The sequence below is a fragment of the Crinia signifera genome, chromosome 3 (genome assembly GCF_055691185.1).
Source record: "Crinia signifera chromosome 3, ASM5569118v1, whole genome shotgun sequence".
Classification (NCBI taxonomy): domain Eukaryota; kingdom Metazoa; phylum Chordata; class Amphibia; order Anura; family Myobatrachidae; genus Crinia; species Crinia signifera.
The window spans coordinates 208,932,822-208,956,157 of NC_139219.1; the positions used below are offsets into that span (position 1 = coordinate 208,932,822).

The 23,336-nt window shown below is 43.0% G+C and overlaps 1 protein-coding gene across 2 annotated transcripts in view; it reads right to left on the reverse strand.

The window, feature by feature from the left end:
- Positions 1 to 23,336, reverse strand: part of FBXO9 (F-box protein 9) — a 57,246-nt gene that overhangs the window by 26,875 nt on the left and 7,035 nt on the right. For both annotated transcript variants that reach the window (XM_083177337.1, XM_083177336.1), the window contains exons 3-5: positions 21,712 to 21,849; positions 20,264 to 20,321; positions 10,517 to 10,616 (exon numbers count right to left, since the gene is read on the reverse strand). In XM_083177337.1, the coding sequence (XP_083033463.1) occupies positions 10,517 to 10,616; positions 20,264 to 20,321; positions 21,712 to 21,849 (296 nt within the window). The remainder of the gene's footprint in view (positions 1 to 10,516; positions 10,617 to 20,263; positions 20,322 to 21,711; positions 21,850 to 23,336) is intronic.

Sequence of the window (23,336 nt, forward strand, 5' to 3'; positions counted from 1 at the left end):
TTATAACTAGCTCTGAGTTTTTGGTGTTTTTTTGCCCCGACCTCTGCCGCCGCCACTGGCCACCACGCCTGGTGAATCGACGGGAGCGGCGATTTGTCGCCTGGTCCTCACTCCTAAAGGGATTTTTTTGGAGTTGGACGGTCTATCAGTCGCATCACTGCTGGATGAATGAAAATCTGTCGAAGATTGGTAGTCTCGCTGAAATCTGCCTCTGTTACGTCTGAAAAAGGGTTTTTTTGAATCACCCTCTCTCTGGGGTATTGTCCATTGGTATACAGTATTCAGTTCGTAATCAAGGTCGACTTTGTTCTTTTTTTCTTTTTTAAATTTAATCAACTCTCTTTTATGAATCTGTAGTTGTGTGTTAAGTTTCTCATACCAATCCACTGATGTGTCATTTGCCAAGTTGGGTTTATGTGCAGACTCGAATTGTGCAATCTTCTCCTTACAAAGTTTGACTTCTTTGGTCGAATGTTCAATAATAAGTAGCATCCAATCGAGAGCACATTTATTGGCTATGGCTACCCATTTCCTGCAAAAGGATGGGTCATGTTTGCCAATCGTGGGTGAATTCTTAATTCTCAAACCGCGGGGAATCTTCCCAGCGCGGTGATAGTCACTTAATGAAAGACCATGAAAGTAATAGTCAATCTCCCGTTTCTTAATTTTCAACAAGTCCCGATAAAGTTCCTCGAGTGGTGTAGCCTCAGCTAGACCCTCAAAGGCATCAGAGTAGCGTATAGTGTCAGCTTCGTTAGCAGAATAGCTGAACACATCACCTGCCACATAGGTAGTCTGTTGGTAGCCACTTGCACTACTCCCCGAGGGATTAGGCTCCTCCATATTCGGTTTCTCCTCACCACACGTGTATAGTAAACAAGGACGGTGAAATAAAAAGGACAGAGCTTACAGTCCTATTCACTGGATGAACAATCCAAGATGTCGGGGGTGCCTTCGGCAGGGGAACAAGGTCAAGCCTCCTGGTTCTCCAATATATAGCGCAGAATGCCAAGCACTTCCTCCGTTAAAATTGCTGTATGGGTGCCCGCACCGGGGGGTATTAGATAGTTGATCGAGATGTGCAGCACTCCAGTCAGAATCATTCGAAAATCAGCTTTATTTAGAGACAACGTTTCAATATCCAGTCGATATTGTCATCAGGTTAAAATACATCGTATGACAAACACTTTAAATACACAGTGAAATCAGTGTCAGCTGGAGTGTGCAGGAGACTCGCGCCAAACGTGTCCAAAGACAACGTCAGCGTCTGCCTCCGACACACCCCCACCGGCAAAATACGCATTACATCACCAGAAGCCATAGAAACAACAATAACAAAATAGAAAAGCCGTTCGGAATAAAACAAATACCCGTTCAGCCATAAGGAAATAAATATAGACATAGAAGTGTAAAAAATCATGTAGAACAAGAAGGCAATCGGTAAAAGCGCTTGTGGTAAACAACATGCACCGATTGACAATAGTCGACACTATGTCGACAAAACTCTAATTACATGCAATAAAAATAAAAAATACATATATATATATACAAAAACAAGATCAAAAAAGCAATATAACAAAGCACCAGGAGAAAACATCTAGGGGGAATAAGTCAAGCAATAAGAAGTATGACACCATATCGCAGCATATCCTGTAAGTCCCATATGGTGATCTTGTTTTTGTATATATATATATGTATTTTTTATTTTTATTGCATGTAATTAGAGTTTTGTCGACATAGTGTCGACTATTGTCAATCGGTGCATGTTGTTTACCACAAGCGCTTTTACCGATTGCCTTCTTGTTCTACATGATTTTTTACACTTCTATGTCTATATTTATTTCCTTATGGCTGAACGGGTATTTGTTTTATTCCGAACGGCTTTTCTTTTTTGTTATTGTTGTTTCTATGGCTTCTGGTGATGTAATGCGTATTTTGCCGGTGGGGGTGTGTCGGAGGCAGACGCTGACGTTGTCTTTGGACACGTTTGGCGCGAGTCTCCTGCACACTCCAGCTGACACTGATTTCACTGTGTATTTAAAGTGTTTGTCATACGATGTATTTTAACCTGATGACAATATCGACTGGATATTGAAACGTTGTCTCTAAATAAAGCTGATTTTCGAATGATTCTGACTGGAGTGCTGCACATCTCGATCAACTATCTAATACCCCCCGGTGCGGGCACCCATACAGCAATTTTAACGGAGGAAGTGCTTGGCATTCTGCGCTATATATTGGAGAACCAGGAGGCTTGACCTTGTTCCCCTGCCGAAGGCACCCCCGACATCTTGGATTGTTCATCCAGTGAATAGGACTGTAAGCTCTGTCCTTTTTATTTCACCGTCCTTGTTTACTATACACGTGTGGTGAGGAGAAACCGAATATGGAGGAGCCTAATCCCTCGGGGAGTAGTGCAAGTGGCTACCAACAGACTACCTATGTGGCAGGTGATGTGTTCAGCTATTCTGCTAACGAAGCTGACACTATACGCTACTCTGATGCCTTTGAGGGTCTAGCTGAGGCTACACCACTCGAGGAACTTTATCGGGACTTGTTGAAAATTAAGAAACGGGAGATTGACTATTACTTTCATGGTCTTTCATTAAGTGACTATCACCGCGCTGGGAAGATTCCCCGCGGTTTGAGAATTAAGAATTCACCCACGATTGGCAAACATGACCCATCCTTTTGCAGGAAATGGGTAGCCATAGCCAATAAATGTGCTCTCGATTGGATGCTACTTATTATTGAACATTCGACCAAAGAAGTCAAACTTTGTAAGGAGAAGATTGCACAATTCGAGTCTGCACATAAACCCAACTTGGCAAATGACACATCAGTGGATTGGTATGAGAAACTTAACACACAACTACAGATTCATAAAAGAGAGTTGATTAAATTTAAAAAAGAAAAAAAGAACAAAGTCGACCTTGATTACGAACTGAATACTGTATACCAATGGACAATACCCCAGAGAGAGGGTGATTCAAAAAAACCCTTTTTCAGACGTAACAGAGGCAGATTTCAGCGAGACTACCAATCTTCGACAGATTTTCATTCATCCAGCAGTGATGCGACTGATAGACCGTCCAACTCCAAAAAAATCCCTTTAGGAGTGAGGACCAGGCGACAAATCGCCGCTCCCGTCGATTCACCAGGCGTGGTGGCCAGTGGCGGCGGCAGAGGTCGGGGCAAAAAAACACCAAAAACTCAGAGCTAGTTATAAATCTATCTACATACGAACTATCATCAGCAGAAACCAAAGTGTTGTCCAAAGGCTTGTCGTTTATCCCCTCTGCAGATTTCAATAATATTGAATGGGACATTGAAAGTCACAGATTGGCGAGACAATTGCGTCTCAAAGAACACTTCTCCAAACCATCTTTGGCTAAATCTGTGTTACCCACTAAAGAACCCTTACCTACACCACTGCAGAGGTTACAACCAAGATCTACCTATGATCCACAATCCTTTAATGCGTCCATACGGACATTCAACCGCATGCTGAACTCTGAGGTTCAAACAGTGTCTAAATCCCCCAGGACGCAGTTTAACAATCTGAATAAAACTGAACGGGACATTGTGAAAAATCTAGCCTCCAACAACTCCTTGGTTTTCCGGGGGGCCGACAAAGGGGGCGCCCTGGTGGTCCAGGATATGGACAAATACCACCTACAAGTGATGACCCACTTGGACGATTCAGGGACTTATGTTTCGTTGCCTGGTGATCCCACTGTTATTTTTGCCAAAGAATTACGTGAGTTACTCTCTGAAGCTGTTTCTCAAGATGCTATTTCCATTGACTTAATGAATGCTTTGATTCCTAGTTTCCCCATTGTGCCCTTGTTTTATTGCCTCCCTAAGGTACATAAGCAGCTTATTGATCCCCCCGGCAGACCCATTGTGGCTGCACGGGGTTCCCTTTTGCAGCATGTCTCTGTATATTTGGATTGTCTTTTTCAGCCGTGTATACGGGGGCACCCGAGGTATCTGTTGGATACCAATACACTACTGAAAAAACTCATTGACTTAGGACATATCGATGGTGAGGTCACGATGTTTGCCATCGATGTTTCTGCGCTGTACACCTCCATCCCCCATGCTTTGGGGTTGGCGGCGCTTAGACATTTTCTTACCAATAATGTACTTTATAAAGGTCCAGACATCTCCCTCATCCTAGAACTGATGCAACTGGTTTTAGAAAAAAAAAAATTTCTTTACAATAATAAATTCTTTTTACAAAAGATTGGTGTTGCGATGGGGGCGGCGGTCGCTCCCTCGTACGCCAATATTTTTATGTTTGAGTATGAGCAAACTTTATTTTTTGACAATCCCGCCATCGCCAGCAACATCGTCTATTATAATCGCTATATAGACGATTTGCTGGTGTTTTGGAAGGGGCCACCTGATATTTTTTGTAATTTTCTGACCCAGCACAATGCCGGTGCGGATTCTATTAAATTTACGTTTACCTATAACCAGTCTTGCATCAGTTTTTTGGATGTGAGCATTACTCTCAAGGATGGTAATATTTACACTGACCTCTATAAAAAGGAAACTGACCGCAATAATTTATTAGAATTTTCCAGCTGCCATCCGAGAGCGATGGTAAGAAGTTTACCTTATTCACAACTGCTACGCATCAAACGGATTGTTTCTGATCCGTTGATGGCTAATCATCAAATGGACCTCATGATCGAACGGTTCATTGACCGTGGATATCCATTATCCGAATTACTGACCATCAAAGCTAAAGTTATTGGTTTAGATCGCACTAGTCTGCTTTCATCCAATAACTCTTCTGATTTAAAACCTGAAGTTTTACCGTGGGTTACCACATACACACAACTTAGCCCTGAGATTGTTAGAATTGCCCGCAACCATTGGCCTATCATTCAATCTGATGTGGACCTAGGACTTGGCAATACTAAATTATTGCCTAGTTTCAAACGATCTAGAAATTTGGGTAATTTCCTAGTGAAATCCAATGCTGCACCGCTTACCAACCAGCCGGTGGGTAGGAAATTGGGCTGCGTGAGATGTACTTGTACATCCTGCAAATTTATGTTACCAGGTGCTATGTTTAACCACCCACGCACAGGGAAGAGTCTATCCATTAGACACACTCTTTCGTGCAACTCGTGTTACACTGTCTATCAGATTATCTGCCCGTGTGGGCTGTCTTACATTGGTAAGACTGAGAGACCTTTTAAAGACAGGATGGCCGCCCATAGATCGGCCATCAAGGGAGCCATAGCAACCGGTGTGAGCGATCAGCCGGTTGCGCGGCACTTTGTGATGGCGAGACATGGTGTGACCACCATCAGATATCGCATGATAGACCATATCCCTGTGCATATTAGAGGTGGTAACAGAAAACTAATGTTGCTTCAGTGCGAGGCACGCTGGATTGTACGATTGGGGACCCTGACTCCGAATGGGCTCAACGAGCAGTCCGGCATTTCCTCGCTTTTGATGTAATTTTGTCTATCTCTGTGTTAATTGGTTGACCCACCATATGGGACTTACAGGATATGCTGCGATATGGTGTCATACTTCTTATTGCTTGACTTATTCCCCCTAGATGTTTTCTCCTGGTGCTTTGTTATATTGCTTTTTTGATCTTGTTTTTGTATATATATATATATGTATTTTTTATTTTTATTGCATGTAATTAGAGTTTTGTCGACATAGTGTCGACTATTGTCAATCGGTGCATGTTGTTTACCACAAGCGCTTTTACCGATTGCCTTCTTGTTCTACATGATTTTTTACACTTCTATGTCTATATTTATTTCCTTATGGCTGAACGGGTATTTGTTTTATTCCGAACGGCTTTTCTATTTTGTTATTGTTGTTTCTATGGCTTCTGGTGATGTAATGCGTATTTTGCCGGTGGGGGTGTGTCGGAGGCAGACGCTGACGTTGTCTTTGGACACGTTTGGCGCGAGTCTCCTGCACACTCCAGCTGACACTGATTTCACTGTGTATTTAAAGTGTTTGTCATACGATGTATTTTAACCTGATGACAATATCGACTGGATATTGAAACGTTGTCTCTAAATAAAGCTGATTTTCGAATGATTCTGACTGGAGTGCTGCACATCTCGATCAACTATATATATATATATATATATATATATATATATATATATATATATATATATATATATATATATATATATATATATATATATATATATAGATATATATATATATATATATATAGATATATATATATATATAGATAGATAGATAGAGAGAGAGAGAGAGAAAAGAAAAACAGAGTGCGCCCCTAATGTAAATTCCACCACCAGAATATGACCAATAACCAAAAATCAATGGTAATTCCAGCACAATATTCACAATTTTTGATTTAATACAACATTTATTAAAAACATGTAGTTTTCATCTGTGCAGTATAATTCATACAGAACACGGAAATACACCCAACGCGTTTCGTCGATACGACTTCCTCAGGGGTAAAATTTCCGTATGTAGGTGGGTAGTGAAAATATTCACTCCCGGTATGTAAACCTTCTAAAAAGACGGATCCTATGAGGATATTTAACATATAGTGCACAGCTGCATCAAGTTCCAACTGTATTCCAAAAATGGATCAAGGAAAATGTAGATGTCCTTCTAAAAGATCGGATCCTGTAGAGGATCTTAATTTTTAAAGCTCAACTGCATCAAATTCCGTCTGACAACGTGTAAGGGTCCTAGGGAATGTAGAATGAGGACTCCTCTGGATAAGGAACACAGCAAGCCAAGATCATCCTGTCTGAAAGATTATCCCTAGTACGAGGATGTAGAGTATTAGTTCTAGGAGTATTAAGAACCTTCTGTTTGGCTTCCTGTAAGTTATATATATATACTTATATATATATATATGTAGAAAAGAGAAGAATGAAGCGCACCAATCAGCAATAAATTTGACAAATTTTACTTATATAACTGCTGACATACATAGGGTTAAAAGTAGAAAGCTTGCCGTGTGGACAGAGCTATGCAGCCGGACCAAGCGTCGATGGAGAACCGCAGGCAGTGATCAGTTGCAGACAGAGCGCATCAGGACCAGAGCAATCAGCCAGGAGCTTCCACAGGTACAGCACGGACCAGACCAGGACGTCACCACGTCGGGAACAGGTAACCACGCCCGGGGCTGTACCTGTGGAAGCTCCTGGCTGATTGCTCTGGTCCTGATGCGCTCCGTCTGCAACTGATCACTGGCTGCGGTTCTCCATCGACGCTTGGTCCGGCTGCATAGCTCTGTCCACACGGCAAGCTTTCTACTTTTAACCCTATGTATGTCAGCAGTTATATAAGTAAAATTTGTCAAATTTATTGCTGATTGGTGCGCTTCATTCTTCTCTTTTCTACAAGCATACCCCATTTTGGATTCGTGGTTGGATCCTTGTATTGGAGCTGCACACATTATGGGACATTCGGACCTTTCCTGATACTAAGACTGTTGGACTTTTTGCGCTGGGTATTTTTTCTCATATATATATATATATATATACACATACATACACACACACATATACATAGTAGGAATCTGCGCAAAGTCAAGATTGCAAATGGATATCCGTCTCATAATGTCGTGCAGATATATATATATATATATATATATATATATATATATATATATATATATATATATATATATTAGTGGTGGGCAACGATTACAATTTTTAATCGCGATTAATCTCATGAAATTTTTGCGATTAATCGCGCTAATAGGCACATAAGTGCCACTTACCTAAAATCTCCTTGCCAGGGGTTTCATGCTCGTTGCCAAGGGGGATTGCCACAGTGCCAAATACACATATGCCCCCACAGTGCCAGAAACACATATGCCCCCCACAGTGCCAGAGACACATATGCCCCCACAGTGCCAGAGACACATATGCAGGTAATTCCATGGTCTTACATGACAACACTTGTATACAGTACAAAGTCTGGGGACATATATTGTTGCAGGACTGATGCATTTATATAGAGTGTACTACTGCAGGGCTGATGCATTTCTATAGGGTATACTGTATACATAATATGCTGTCTTTTATTCCAACCCCCCTTTAAAGTGATTATTCTAAAGCATGGCATTTGTGTACTCTGCAGTGTACACAAACAAAATCAGTTCTGTAATGCATTCACAAAAGGGGCGTTTGTCCTCCTTGCAGCAGGTCCTAGCAGCAAGAGCAGCAGTCTAGTCCATCTGTATTTTCAACTCTCCTGCCGCTGGACGGCCACAAACCAATAGGAGCTTGTGATCTGGCAGCCGCTCCTGATTGGCTGTCAGACCGCGAGCTCCTATTGGCTCGCGGCCGTCCAGACAAGGGGAATTGATAATATTACTGACGGAGGGGAGCAGGGCAGGGACCGGGTCACCACCAGGCTGCTGCTACTGTTTTCACTTAAAGGTAGAGACTAGATCCAGCCGGGCAGCGCGCGCAGACAGCGCTCTCTGCCCGGCTATCAATTATTTAAGAAAACCGGTACATTCGGTACAGGTTGAATTTGGCGGTACAGACCGTTAAAAAACGGCACTGTACCGGCAAATTCGGTACTGTTGGAGGGTATGCGTTTCCCGGTACCCCAGCCCCGTTCCCCACTCCCTGCCGCTGCAGTGATCCCTCCCCCCGCGCGTTAACTGCGTTAATTTTTTTTAATCGCAGTTAATGTGCTGGCGCGTTAACGCGATATTAACGCGTTAACGTGCCCAACACTAATATATATATATATATATCTTTCATAACTTTGACTGCCCGTAAATACCCAGCTTGTTTTATCACTGTCTCCTATTGCAAAGCACAACGGAATATGCTGCGCTATATAAGAATTTGTTAATAAATATCTATCTATCTAGATATAGTTTCTATTATATACACACACATACACAGTATATATTAAAATACAATGGTTTACGGCAGTGGTTCCCAAACTGTGTGCCGCGGCTCCCTGGGGTGCCTCGAGACACATGCAGGGGTGCCCTGGGTTGGTGGTCCAGGACCAACTCAAATTATTAATGGTTAATTATTTATGAGCAAAAGCAATGCTGGTGGCTGCCATTAATAAAATGTGTACAAACAGAAGCAAATCCTGTCCTTTACCACATACCTGACCCAAAGAATCACATATAAACCCAATCTAATAAATTTATTTTTGGCCTAGGGGTGCAGTGAAAAAATGTTGATACTCTAGGGTGCCGTGATTCAAAAAAGATTGGGAACCCCTGGTTTACGGCACTCTGGACTCTTCTACCAGTCCGGGGTGCATATAAAAACAAAGCGCTTTTATCTCCTTAGGTAGATTTTTTGGTACTCTTTACCTAGAAGGGCGCCCACGATTTTGATTGTGGGCATCGTTAGTAAAAAAAAATCGCGTTGGTCGCATCGCATGCGACCAAAAAAATCGCATGCGATGCGACCGACGCGATGCCCGTGATTTCCCATAGGGAACAATGTTAAATGTCCCAATTGACCCGATTTTCCTGTTCAATGTCTCAATTGACCCGATTTTTCCATAGGAAACAATGTTAAATGGCCCATAGAGGCCAAATAGGCACCCTGAAGTGTGAAATGGCCCCCACAATTGTTAACGCCACCCCACGATCAACGTGAACCCGAAGCGTGGCGAGCGCAGCGAGCCCGCGAGGGGCGGCGGTACGCGTCCTACGACCTTTTCATACCCCCACTATCCACGTCGGCGTGGAGTTGAGAATAGAAAGTGTGGCGAGCGCAGCGAGCCACTGAGCCCGAAGCGTGGCGAGCGCAGCGAGCCCCGCGTGGGGACGCGGACAGCTGTGAAGCCCGCGAGGGGGCGCGTATACCTGTGAAGGTATCCACTGCACTCGCCACACTTTCTATTCTCAACTCCACGCCGACGTGGATAGTGGGGGTATGAAAAGGTCGTAGGACGCGTACCGCTGCGCTCGCCACGCTTCGGGTTGACGTTGATTGTGGGGGCCATTTCACACTTCAGGGTGCCTATTTGGCCTCTGTGGCCCATTTAACATTGTTTCCTATGGAAAAATCGGGTCAATTGAGACATTGAACAGGAAAATTGGGTCAATTGGGACATTTAACATTGTTCCCTATGGGAAATCGTGGGCATCGCGTCGGTCGCATCGCACCCGATTTTTTAGTGCATGCAATGCCCGCAATGGCCGCCCTTCTAGGTAAAGAGTACCGATTTTTTTTTTTACCATGATATATAAGAATTTAACATGATAATGACATTTTGTGAACTTTCAGAGCCTTCTGAGAAAAAGAAGGTATACTCTTTGTGGTAACTACATACGCTTTTCTTTACAGATTCTGGTTAAATAGGTGGCCATTGCAAAAATTTCACATAGGCTCAGCACAGAGGTGAAAAACAGTGAATGGGTTAAGCCCCACATTTCACCTCACTAGCATGGATTCAGCACAAGGAATGCAAAACAAGCACAACAAAAAACAATACACAGATTTAAAAAAAAAAAACTTAATTAGTTCTTGGTACATACAATTTTTTTCCTACTCCGTCACCATCTGGAGACCAGTTGTAATTAATTTTAAACTCTATGTCGGGCACAAGCTGCATTGCTCTACGGTAAAACTTGATGGCTGTAAAAATAAAAAAGAAGAAAATAGAGTAGATTCACTCAATACATAGAACGTGACAGCTCTTACCTATCCTTGTACAGAATTCATTTTAAAACATGAAACACTTCCTGAAACGAGTAAAGTGTGTACACAAATGTGAAGAGCTAGAACTTTGACCTTATTACACACTCAATAAAATGACCCTCCCTCAGTGTCACATGGGCCTATCATTATTCAAGAATGAAAACATCCTTGCAATACTTTTCATAGCAAAACTGTGGCTTGACTTTTCTTAAAACACAAAACGCTCAATGCATTCTTTACAATGAATAGTATTTATTTGCATAAATTATTTCCCCCCCTATCCAAACTGAGGAAGACTAATACAATACATGTTAAGAGTACAGAAGCTGGGTACTTTAATATCAGTGTACAAGGAATTTAACTGTTTTTATGGGGCACAAAAGGTGTACAATGGGTGTACATAGATACATACAAATTGCTGGCAGGTGAGTACTGCTTGGCTCATCTAGTCTGCCCTTACATTAATAAGAAATAGATAGATATCAGAAATAGATGAGCTTAGTAAAGACAGGTAATAACGGATAGGCATAAAATGTATTATGAAAAGAAGTCAGGTGTGGTATCAAATGGTGTGTACACACGTTAGATGTGCCTTAAGATCCTATCCACGATCTGATCAGATAGGATCGTGGATAGGATCTTAAGGCACATCCGATTTGCATCCTATAATGACTATATAGACAAGGCAGCCATGACTTTCTGGCTTCTGATACGTGAATGCGCATCGGGATCGGATCGGGATCGCAAGGGTTAAAACCCTTGCGGAAAACAATATACTTTGAGCGCTGTGGGCTAGTGTTTTGATGCTGTGTGCAAGTGGCTGCCCTCTGGAAGGGGGTTGCCGCCCCCAAAAACCCTTGCGATCTGCATCCGATGTTGATCCGATGTTGACTATATCGTCAACATCGGAAAGGAAATCGGACCGTGTGTACACAGCATAAGCATAATTTGCATGTATCCAAACATTCAATATTGACTCAGTACACCTTCAGCTTCTGTTACATTACTTCCTTAATGCCAGTGGAAAGAGCCAATTACTCGCTAACTCAGAAAAATATTTTTCTTGAATCACGGAAAGGAGGAGGAGGAGGAGCGGTATGGATTTCTTGCTTAGGGAAAAGATTTATTTAGTTTTCGCATATATTTTAATTTCAGCTAATTATATCTCAGATTATTTAAAGATCTTCACTGTTGTTTTCAATTGTAAGGCGCAACGGAATATGCTGTGCTATATAAGAAATTGTAAGTAAATATATAAATAAATTCAATATTTTTCTATCATTTATTTAAAACATATTCTCTTCCTTAGGGAAGGTTATCGATCGCCCAATAGCATAAATAACATATCTATGAAGGTGCAGGAAAAGAACAAGGTGGTGTACCAGCACAAGCTGACAAATTCTCACTTTTTTTACTGTTTACAAGGGCAGAAAAAACCTACTGTCCTCAGTTGCTGCCTAGGAAAGAACTAAGCAGCATCATAAGCATGCTAAAAAGACCGTGAGTGAGATTGCTGCAGTGATAATAACCACAGCTAACTTAAAATAAAGCTTAATCTGTTGCGCTCCACGGCTAGGAGGGCTGTTTGAATGTAGAATTGTTTCCCAGGCGGATGAAGGCTAATCAGGTGGGGCCCAGTGCACTGCTGTCCAAAAAAGCAAAACTGAAAGATCTGTCAAGAGACATTCACTCATCCGATGCTTTACACGGTACGATTTGCGGGTGCGATGCGCACTCCCGCGCACATCCCATTCCACAGATCAAAAAGTATGTGCTGCACATACTTTTTGAACTAGGTCCCGATCGCATCACATAAAATCAAATGCAAATGCGATTTGCGTGCAATGCGATGAGATCGAGACCAAGCACATGAAATTACTGTACAATGTATGGGCACCTTTAGGACTAAAAGGGGGAAAGGCAAAATGGGTGAGAACAACATTGCCCACCTCAAGTGAGAGCATGAAACATTTGCTATCATGTGTTGATCTAACAACTTTCACCTAGGCCTTACACCAGGTATTCCCAACCTCAGTCCTCAAGGCACATTAACAGTACAGGTTTTAGTGTTATACAGGCTTAAATCAAAATATATGAAGTACTAATTAAGTCACCTGCACTGAAGCATAGATATCACTAAAACTTGGATCGTTAGTGTGCCTTCAGGACGTGGTTGAGAATTCCTGCCTTACATGCTCTTGCCAAGGACTCTGCTAAAGACCACCAAGTATACTCAACAGCAAAATGCAAGATGGTGCATGCATCCAACAGCAAGCTGCTGAGCTGTCTTGTGGAGTTTGCAGGTGTAAGCACAATGTGTCACCCACAGATATTACTATGTAGCTAACCACTGTAGATGAGAGACTCACTTGAGTCTGACAGCTTTATCACTTTGGCCAATGTAGTGTTTCTTTACAATCTCTGTCAAGAGGACATTTCATCCGAGCTGGTCAACACGTGGGCGCTAATTGCATCTCTGTACATATCCATTGCATACATTAGCAACTAGACCTCCTACAGACTGAGGCCTTTCCTAGTAGAAGGCTTGATGTTAGCCTTTTGGAGCCCTTACCGCTCTATTATCAAACTAATGAGAGCAAAGATTCCCTGATTCCAAGCTGACCCCCAGTATTCACCCAGATGTTTGAGGATCTTAAAGCAGAGCGTGGACAGCAGGACATAAAATCAGCTTAGGATAATACTGGACAGGCCCTGTTTCCTGACCTGGTGGTGCAGTCTCAAAAGTGGACCAGTGAAATAGCCTCCCATCACGGATAGTAAAGGCTAACTTATTTACAAGAAAATAAAAGTTTGTCTAGGTGTAGTGCACCTCAAAAAAATATGACACCTCTAAAATGTCACTTTTATTATCCAAACCTACTTAAATCTGCGAAATATGTAACACATAACATATAACACAAACAAGTGAATAAAGTGTGTGTTTAAAAAGCACGTGTGGGGATTCCGTGTGCCTTTTAATGTTCTCCTTTTTGTATATTTGGAGTTAGTCAGCCTCTATGTTTCACTCCAGGTGATGACTCTGTTATTTACAGATGTCATATAGCAACATAGTAACTATACAATTTGTATCATTTCTGCAAATAAACAGTATGTTGTACCCTTGTGCCACTTTTAATGATTTTGGACTTTCAGATATATGGTAAATATCAATTATTCCTCTGTGTGTGATGTTATATGTTTTATCATTTATCACAGTTGCTGCATCATATTTTAAACAGTCGGTCCGATGGTTTGCCGTATGTTGAGCTGATCTGTGTTGTTACGATATGTGCAGTTATTTGACTTCACATTTACTATGGCACCCCAGTAGTTACGGTTAGTCTTTTGTTAGTAGATGTGACAATATACCGATTTCTCTTTACGTATCCTGTGAAGCCAATTTTATATACAGTTTAATACAATTTATTCACGATGACACAGAGGCCTGATTATGATGTGGTGAGACTCTACAGCAGACATTTTCAACCGGTGTGCCGCGGCACACTAGTGTGCCGCGGCCAGCTGACAGGTGTGCCGCCATGCCTCGGGTCACGGCGACACACCACTTTGTTCACTTTGACAGGGGGGACGGGCAGGCGGCTCGGCATCATTTGTCATGGGTTGTGTGTGGTCGTGCGGCGCTAAGTGGCTGTCCGGGAATGCTTCCCCGCCCCCCTGTCAGTGTGCGTCCATGTGCGCACTGCCCGCCCGCTCGCGGCTCCCCCGCTGTGCACTGTCCGGCACTTGTCAAGAGACGTGCTGTGCTGCTATGCAATTATCATATATCCCGCTGGACCACTAGCCAATGGGCGCTTGCGGTCCAGCAGCCAATCAACTGGTGGCTGCTGGACCGCGAGCGCCCATTGGCTAGTGGTCCAGCAGCGGGAGATATGAATATTACATATCAGCACAGCACGTCTCTCTCCCGTACACGTACATAGCGGGGGAGCCGTGAGCGGCACACTGGACGCACACTGACAGGGGGGAGGGGTCGTCGGCGTGTAAGCACAGGCAGGAGGGGGGTTTGCACACGGACGCACACTGGGAGGAGGAGGTGGGGGGGAGTGAGGTGAGCGGGCCGGCTAACTTAGTATGGTGTACTCCCACCCACTCTCCCACCCAGCCACCCTCCCACTCCACTGCAGATACCCTCCCAGCCACCCTTCCACCCCACTGCAGATACCCTCCCAGCCACCCTTCCACCCCACTGCAGATACCCTCCCAGCCACCCTTCCACCCCACTGCAGATACCCTCCCAGCCACCCTCCCACCCCACTGCAGATACCCTCCCAGCCACCCTCCCACCCCACTGCAGATACCCTCCCAGCCACCCTCCCACCCCACTGCAGATACCCTCCCAGCCACCCTCCCACCCCACTGCAGATACCCTCCCAGCCACCCTCCCACCCCACTGCAGATACCCTCCCAGCCACCCTCCCACCCCACTGCAGATACCCTCCCAGCCACCCTCCCACCCCACTGCAGATACCCTCCCAGCCACCCTCCCACCCCACTGCAGATACCCTCCCACCCTACTGCTCCCACCCTCCCTCCCTGCTGCACACTACTGGCGGTGCATTGAATTGCAAATAGCGGATGGGAGCCAGGAGTGGGCCACTGCACAGTTCTGTCCCTCTTGGCAACGAGCAAATTCAGTCCACCTTGGCATCGAGCATGAAGCCCCTGGCATTGAGCATGTAGGTAAGTGGCACTTATGTGTCAAATGTGTATGGTGTGTTATATAGTATGTCATGGGCATTGCGGTGTGTTATATAGTATGTCATGGTCATTGCGGTGTGTTATATAGTATGTCATGGGCATTGCGGTGTGTTATATAGTATGTCATGGGCATTACAGTGTGTTATATAGTATGTCATGGGCATTGCGGAGTGTTATATAGTATGTCATGGGCATTGCGGAGTGTTACATAGTATGTCATGGGCATTGCGGAGTGTTACATAGTATGTCATGGGCATCATGTGTGGGCTTATGTGTAATCGGAATTACAAAGTTCACTAAAATGTGCAATGGGCATTACGGTGTGTGGCATAACATGTAATGTGTAATGTGGTATACTATATAATGGGTGTGCGGTGTGTTGGCATTATGTTGAAAAATTTGGCACTGTCCATATTGTCCCTCGTTTGCAAGAAATTTGTTGAGTCCTGGCATAATATGTAATGGCCATTGCGGTATATGGCATAGCTTGTAATTGGCATCACGATGTGTGGCATAATTTGTAATGGCCATTAATGTGTGTGATATAACATGTAACTGGCATTATGGTATGCAAAATATCTGGAATATCTGATTAAAAAATGTTGGTATGCCTTGGCAATTTTGAAGTCTTGTCTGGTGTGCCGCGACCTGAAAAAGGTTGAAAATCACTGCTCTACAGTGTTGTTATTCCATAGAAGGTGGTAGCTGTATAATTAAATTGCATGACAACCATCCACCTTTTATTACCATATAATTGGTATATCTCCGCAGAGTTGAGGTTGTTCACACTGGAGCAGTTATTGATCTGATATGTATTAATAAGACAGTATTAGTTATGAGCCAATAAATGTGACAACTCAGTGGTAGAGAATCCTGTCTGCTATGCAGTGTCAGAAGTATGGTCTTAATGTACAACTGTTAGCGGCAGACACGACACCCTGCTGCGGGATCTGTGCTACCGATTGCCGTGTGCGCGGACAATACGGTGTCTGCTGCAGTTGAGGGTACAACAAAGCAAGAACATTAGAATCCGTAGAAGGACTAGTATGGTGAGGCTGACAATAATTCACATTAGGCGGAGCGGCACACAGAGACGACCACACGGCTGGTAAGGCCAACGAGCGTTTCGCAGGATGGCTCTCTCAGGGCAACCCGTCCGGGAGTCCTCGTTGGATTTAAATAGCAGTTACTTCATGTTTCAGCCAATCAGGGCTGATATCGTTTCATACGTTCCTCCCCATTTTTTGATAGACGTGGGCGGACTAGTGACTACGATCATATAGTTAATTCATTATTATGCTTATTTGTAAGAAAGAGAACTGGTGCAATATTAATTTACCTCAGAAGGAGAAGCAGAAGTATTTTAATTTATTTATGCGGAATTGGTTGAGAGTTATTTGTTTGTAACAGCAATTTGAGACATACTATTTTCTTGTTAGAGATGTCTGTATATAGCATGTGTGGTCTGTTCATTTTTAATATTATAATATTGTGTATGGGTGTATAAGAAATGTAAGTCTAGTGTATTGAACTTGAATCTATTATTAGTGCATTCAGTGATTTTGTTTGGCGTTAATAACGAATACTAGTGAATTGAGTTTGACGGGGAACGATAGTTGTGTTGGTGTGTGACATTGAGCCAGGGTATCAAATATGGGATCTCTGGAGAGAGAGAGAGAGAGACAAAGTGAGTGAATATACAAATCAAAACGTTCTATAATATTTATTTTATTCATTGGGTGAAATAAAATTTGACATCTTAGTGACAATTGATAATGTTATCAATTTTGTGGTACTTGTGTATTATCAGGGCGCCCATTATGTAGTTTACGTAGTGGTGTATTCAGAATATCAATACGGCACTATGCTGGCTACGTAAACTACGTAAGTGGTTCTGGAGCCCTAAAAATACACAATGCTTAATATCCCCACTATCCACGTCATACCCGCAGTATCCACATCGGCGTGGAGTTGATTTTATAAAGTGTGGGCTCGGTGGCTCGCCACACTTTACAAAATCAACTCCACACTGACGTGAATAGTGGGGGTATGACGTGGATAGTGGGGGTATAATGGCTGGTTGAAAACGTAGCGTAGCCAGGCGCCCTGATAATACACAAGTACCAAATTTGTTTATTCTATGTGAAATAATAAAATATAATAGAGATGAGATAGTTTTATTAAGTATTATTGATAAAATATATTTATAAAAATGTTGACGACTACTGGTGTCGAGTGTATATCAGGGGAGTGATATTGAATTAAACGAAAAACGTGTACATCAAAATGAAAAAAATGAAGCCATTAAAACGTGACGTGAGATAGCTACTGACGTAATCGTGCAAACTATTATACTTGTCCATATTAGTAAGTGGTTTGCGAACAGATCCACTTGGGATCATTGGTATTGATATATTGATTTAGTTGATTTTTAATGGATTTTTGTTAAGTATAACAGAGCCTGTTAGTATGCATACATTCATTTGTATTAGAACATTGCAGCTTGATATATATATATATATTGTGCAAAGTGTGTGTGAGTTATAAAGTAGATCTCAGGTACTTATAGTCTGAGTTCATTTTTTTTTTAGGAATTCTGATATAGCTATGACTCACAGGAAAGCCGCATAGCTGTTTTCTTCGTTTAAGCCATTGGGGACCATAGTGTTCATTAAAAAGATTAACTTGGTCTCTTGCTGGAGTGATCCCCACATTATCCCTAGTGAAGGCTAATAAAAGTAACAAAAAAATGTGGTGAGCATTGATGAAAATGTTATTGTTGACACAAATGAAAGCAACGTTTTTGGCTTGGGATCCTGAGGCAAAGAAACCCTTGTTCAGGCTTGGAAACCTGTGGCAAAGAGGCCCGACACCTGTGGCTGTTATTACATGACCATTGTGCATGGCCCCATGGCGACAAAGTTACCAGTTCTTCAAGAACTGGTAGTGGCATAGCCACCATGGACAAATGCAGACTTGCTGTGACAAGACTATTTTGTCAACTTTAAGCTTAATTTGTAAAAACATACATTAGTATGTTCCAATCAAGGTAAAAACTTCTGAAATCACCACCGAAGGTTGGGCAAAGATCATGGCCGTTTCTAGACAATTTGGATCCGCTCACCCTCAGAGATTGGCCTCCACAGCATAAACACACTGACATAGATATATACACACACATATATACATCCTGCCCGGGTGCCAGCTTAATGGGTGTGAAGTCCCCACATCAATATACCAAAAAAGAGCTTGTAAAATTCAAAAGGTTGCTTTTAATGCTGTATTTTTTTTTTTTTGCACAAATCTCTGCATGACGCTTTAGTTTTGATAAACTACCAACCGTTAGTGAAGGTTGGCCTCATGCAAAAAACTTCATCACAAATCTAAGAACTTCTAACCAGGACATTTGGAAATTAGATGCTAGGAGGATTACATTTTCACACTAGTTATAAATCTAGCAAATTCCCTTTAATTACAAATTTGGTGCAAAGCTTTGTGGTCACTTTCAAATCATTAATCCATAATTTATCTAATTATCACTAAAGACAAATTGAAGATACGGTATTGCTAAGGATATAAAGGATGCAGACGACAAAGTCAAAAGTCATCTTATCTATGCCAGTAAACCCCAGAAAATAAATAAACGATCAATAACCAGGTTACAGAGCAAAGCCTGCAGAGAGCCCTTCTTGCCACCAAACCATAGCAAAATGACAGCCTAAGACAGAAATCCATGACTTTCACACTCTCTTCAGCTGTGGGGTGGGTGCGAGCAGTGAGGTCAGGAAATAACGGCTGTAGACCCCACTTTCACTATAACCATCAAATATCGGCATAGGAGCTGACAACGGATAATCCATATTCAGAACTATTTCCATGGAATCCAGGCTGTCAAGATTAGACATAGTGGGGCAAATGTATTAAGCCTGGAGGAGAGTTAAACTTGAGATAAAGTGGAGATAAAGTGAAAGGAGATAAAGCACCAGCCAATCAACTCCCAACTGTCATATTCAAACACAGTTCATTGGCTGGTGCTTTATCTCCTTTCACTTTATCTCCACTTTATCTCTAGTTTATCTCTTCTCCAGGCTTAATACATCTACCCCAATGTCACCAAATACAGCTCTCTTAAGCAGCACTGTTCTGCAGGTGTCAAAGAGAACATCTAGGTTTTGCAGTGAACAGGGACCCACACAAACTATCCCTAACTCTCCAGAAACGCTACAAAAATCAGCAGGAAGATGGAACAGGTATATGTCACAGTTTCACACTCTGTGGTGGAGCACAAGAAAAGGCGTATATAATCAAACATTCATTCAGCATGAGAGCGGGTAGCAGAAGATGATGAGTTCCACCGCCTCTCCAGGACCACTTTAAGTCTCGTAAGAACCATTACCTGAGCAACATCATGGGAATCAAAAGCATACATACACAAATGTGGAAAGCTCAATGACTCCTCCTCTCTTAAAATGCTCCTAATGAGGATATAGACAGACAGACATGTAAATTTCCAGGTTGAAGGTGGAGTTCGTGTTTCAAAATCGTATGATAACAGACGTTTAGGACAAAACATAAAAGCTGAACTTTGCAGACACTTCTTAACCACACCTGCTTTACTGCTGAGATTTTTACACTTTATCATCATTGCAAATGAGGACTATATAAAGTGTCAGTTGACCCAGCTCCCTCCAACAAGCCTGGGGAAAAGGTACACCTCTTTTCCTTCCTCGCATAAATGGAGTTCTGAATAAGACCCAGTATTTAATGGGGCTATTGGACAACACGATTTGTCTGGCAGTCCATATTTCCAATACCATAATGTCAGAAACAGCGGCTACAGGATACACATGAATATAAACAAATACCTTCATAGAGTGCCCCATTTTGTTCTTGCTCTGCAGCTTGAAGAAAGAGTTCTCTCGCCTGGATGAGAAAGAGGTGGGTCAAAACATTAGTCTTTATACTTTATATTAGTCTTTATACTTATCCTGAAGGAGATAACTGCACTGCTGGGTTGGAACATTACAACAATGTACCATGGAAATGCTGTATTAAGACAAGTATAGGTTCTTGTGTAGTTTCACAGCGGCACCTTACGCTACGCAGTCAGTGTAGTGTCCCAGCGTAGTCAGCATAGTGTCCCCGGAAAGCCTAGTGAGCGCCGGTAACCACCAGATCCCCTGCGCTGGTGGAGAGGCGCCCCCATCTGCCTGAGACGCACAAGCGTCTCATACGCTTGTGCATCTCAGTAATTCTTGCGGCAGGGTACGGCAACCCTGCCATGTCTGCTTTAGCGAAACGGACAGTGTTAGGGGTTCAGTAGCGCGTGCGTCTTGTGCATAAAGGGGAAGGGGGCGCTAGTGCATCTCATACACAATAAAGGACGCATTTGCCAGTGCTCCATGTTACATACTGGCAAATGCCTCCAATTCAAACCCCTACTATCCATGCCAGCTGAAAGCATGGCGAGGGGACACGGTATGTGTCCTCCCAGCCTGTTCATACCCCCACTATTCACGTCGGCATGGAATTAATTTACTAAAGTGTGGCGAGCGCAGCGAGCCCGAAACATGACGAACCCAGCGAGCCCCACGTGGGGACGCGGAATACACGTCAAGTAATACTCGACCGCTCACCACGCGTCGGGTTCGTTTTACGTGGCCGCTCGCCAAACTTCGGGTTCGTTTTACGTGGCCGCTCGCCAAGCTTCGGGCTCGGTGCACTCGCCACACGTGGATAGTGGGGGTATGAACAGGTCGAGAGGACGCATATGTCCGCTCACCACGCTTAGGGCTGGCATGGATAGTGGGGGTGTTTCAGGAACACATTCACACCTGTCATGTCATCCATCTGAAACAGTAAGTGGTGACACAATGCTGACTGGCTACGCTAACTACATAACGCTGACGACTACGCCAACTACGTAAGCTCTGGCTAACCGCAAACGTACTGACTAGGCTTACTATGCTGGCTGCGGATATACGATGCTGATACTGACAGGGGTGCTGAATATGCTAACTACGCTGGCTGCGGGAACACAATGCTGATACTGACAGGGATGCTGACCGCGGAAACACTATGCCGATTCTGACGGGGACACTACGCTGACTATGTAATTGCCGTTGTGAAACTACACAAGTACCCAAGCATAATTTATTGTCTTAATAAACTCCAAACCTTTTTTTTAATAAAATAAAAAACAAAAATAATAAATCACTCTATCATAACAAAGCATGCCCAGTGAAGTGAAGAAAATAATTACCGTACCACTAGCATGTAATAAAAAGGAATGTAGCAATGAATTATAAATTACCTTCTCCTCCTTAGCCAATTCTTGCTTTGCTTTGGTATCTCTCACTGCCCCTCTGCGGAGCTGAGTCTCTAACCCTGAAGAACTTACTCCCGGAGCAAGTTCAGACATCCATCGAGCTCTAAACTTCTGTAGTTCTTCCTGATAGGCCAAGCATGTAGAAGAACAAAAATAAAATTGGCATTTCTATTCCACTGTGTTGAATCTAAGGAGTACATTTACTAAAGCTTCTAAAAATAAAGAGTTGATTTTGTCCATAGCAACCATTTGAATTATGCCTATCATTTTTCTATTGCATCCTAGAAAATTAGAAACAGAATTTGATTGGTTGCTATGAACAACATCACCTCTTTGTATTGAAGCCTTAGTAAATTTACCTCTAAGGGGGATATTCAATCGCCGTCGAGCATCTCCCGTGGGGGAGATGCTCGACGGGCCCTATTCAATGCTGTCTTCCCCGACAGCATTGAACAGGGTTTCCTGGCAGAACGAGCCCGACATCTCTAGCTGTCAGGCTCGTTCTGCCGAGAACAGCCGGGAAGTGACGAGCTGCCGGCTGCATCTCGTCACTTCCCGGCCGCAACTCGCGGCCACGCCCCCTTCTCGTCCCGCTGCAGGCGGGACATTGAATCCCGCCTGCATGTTCTCGGTCGAGCTGACCGAGAACGGGACTGGGTCACGGCAGGCGAGCAAGCTCGTCTGCCGTGACCCGAAGATTGAATACCCCCCTAAGTCAGACCAAAACTAAGGCAGGTGCATCTAGAAATATTTAGCAACCTGTGCTACCCCACACCTTGTACTTGCACCTTGATGGAGGACAGCTCTCTCTGTGAAATGTTTTTCCTGGGTGTCACCTGGATACCTTGCGAATGCACACAAGTTATCTACTTCATTGGAGTGTCGCAGACATAGATTGACACTAGGTTGACCACTATTGGTTGACAGTGAAAAGGTCGACATGGAATACCGTCGACAGGCGGCATTTCACACCCACATCCCAGCATGCCTTGCCATTGTTTTAGCATTCCCTAATAGCAATACTGTGGCAAGGCATGATGGAACTTGTAGTTTCACAATAGCTGTGAAACTACAAGTTTGGGCATGCTTGAGATAGATAGATAAGATTGATATTACATTATTCTATTCCTAAAAAGACCACGATTTTGCTGCATTTAAAATTCCACCTAAATATTATTGGAACTATACAATTAGGAGCAAGTTGGCCTCAGCGAGCCATTCTAACAACACGTGTCACATGAATTGCTTTGCAATTCAAACCTGCATTGCATTTTTTTATGGAAATTCATATGTTTGTGCACATTCCCCTGAGCAGGGAGGAATTATTTATGTTAAAGTAAACCTTCAAGAACACAGCGCAGAACCTCTGGGACACTCTTCATGCACATGAAGTGGTTTAAATAAAAAAATTTAGCCAATAAAATTAGGTGTATTGTCTAAAAACATCAGTGATTGGGTTAAATTATGTTCAAAATGTAAGTAAATATGTTGTATTAATGGGAAAGGGTTTTTTCTTGTTATCTTGTAGATGGGAGTTTAAAAGCGTTTCCAACATTGCATAATCTTGTATTAGAATGCAAGTAAAATCACTCTAGACATTTTTCTGAACC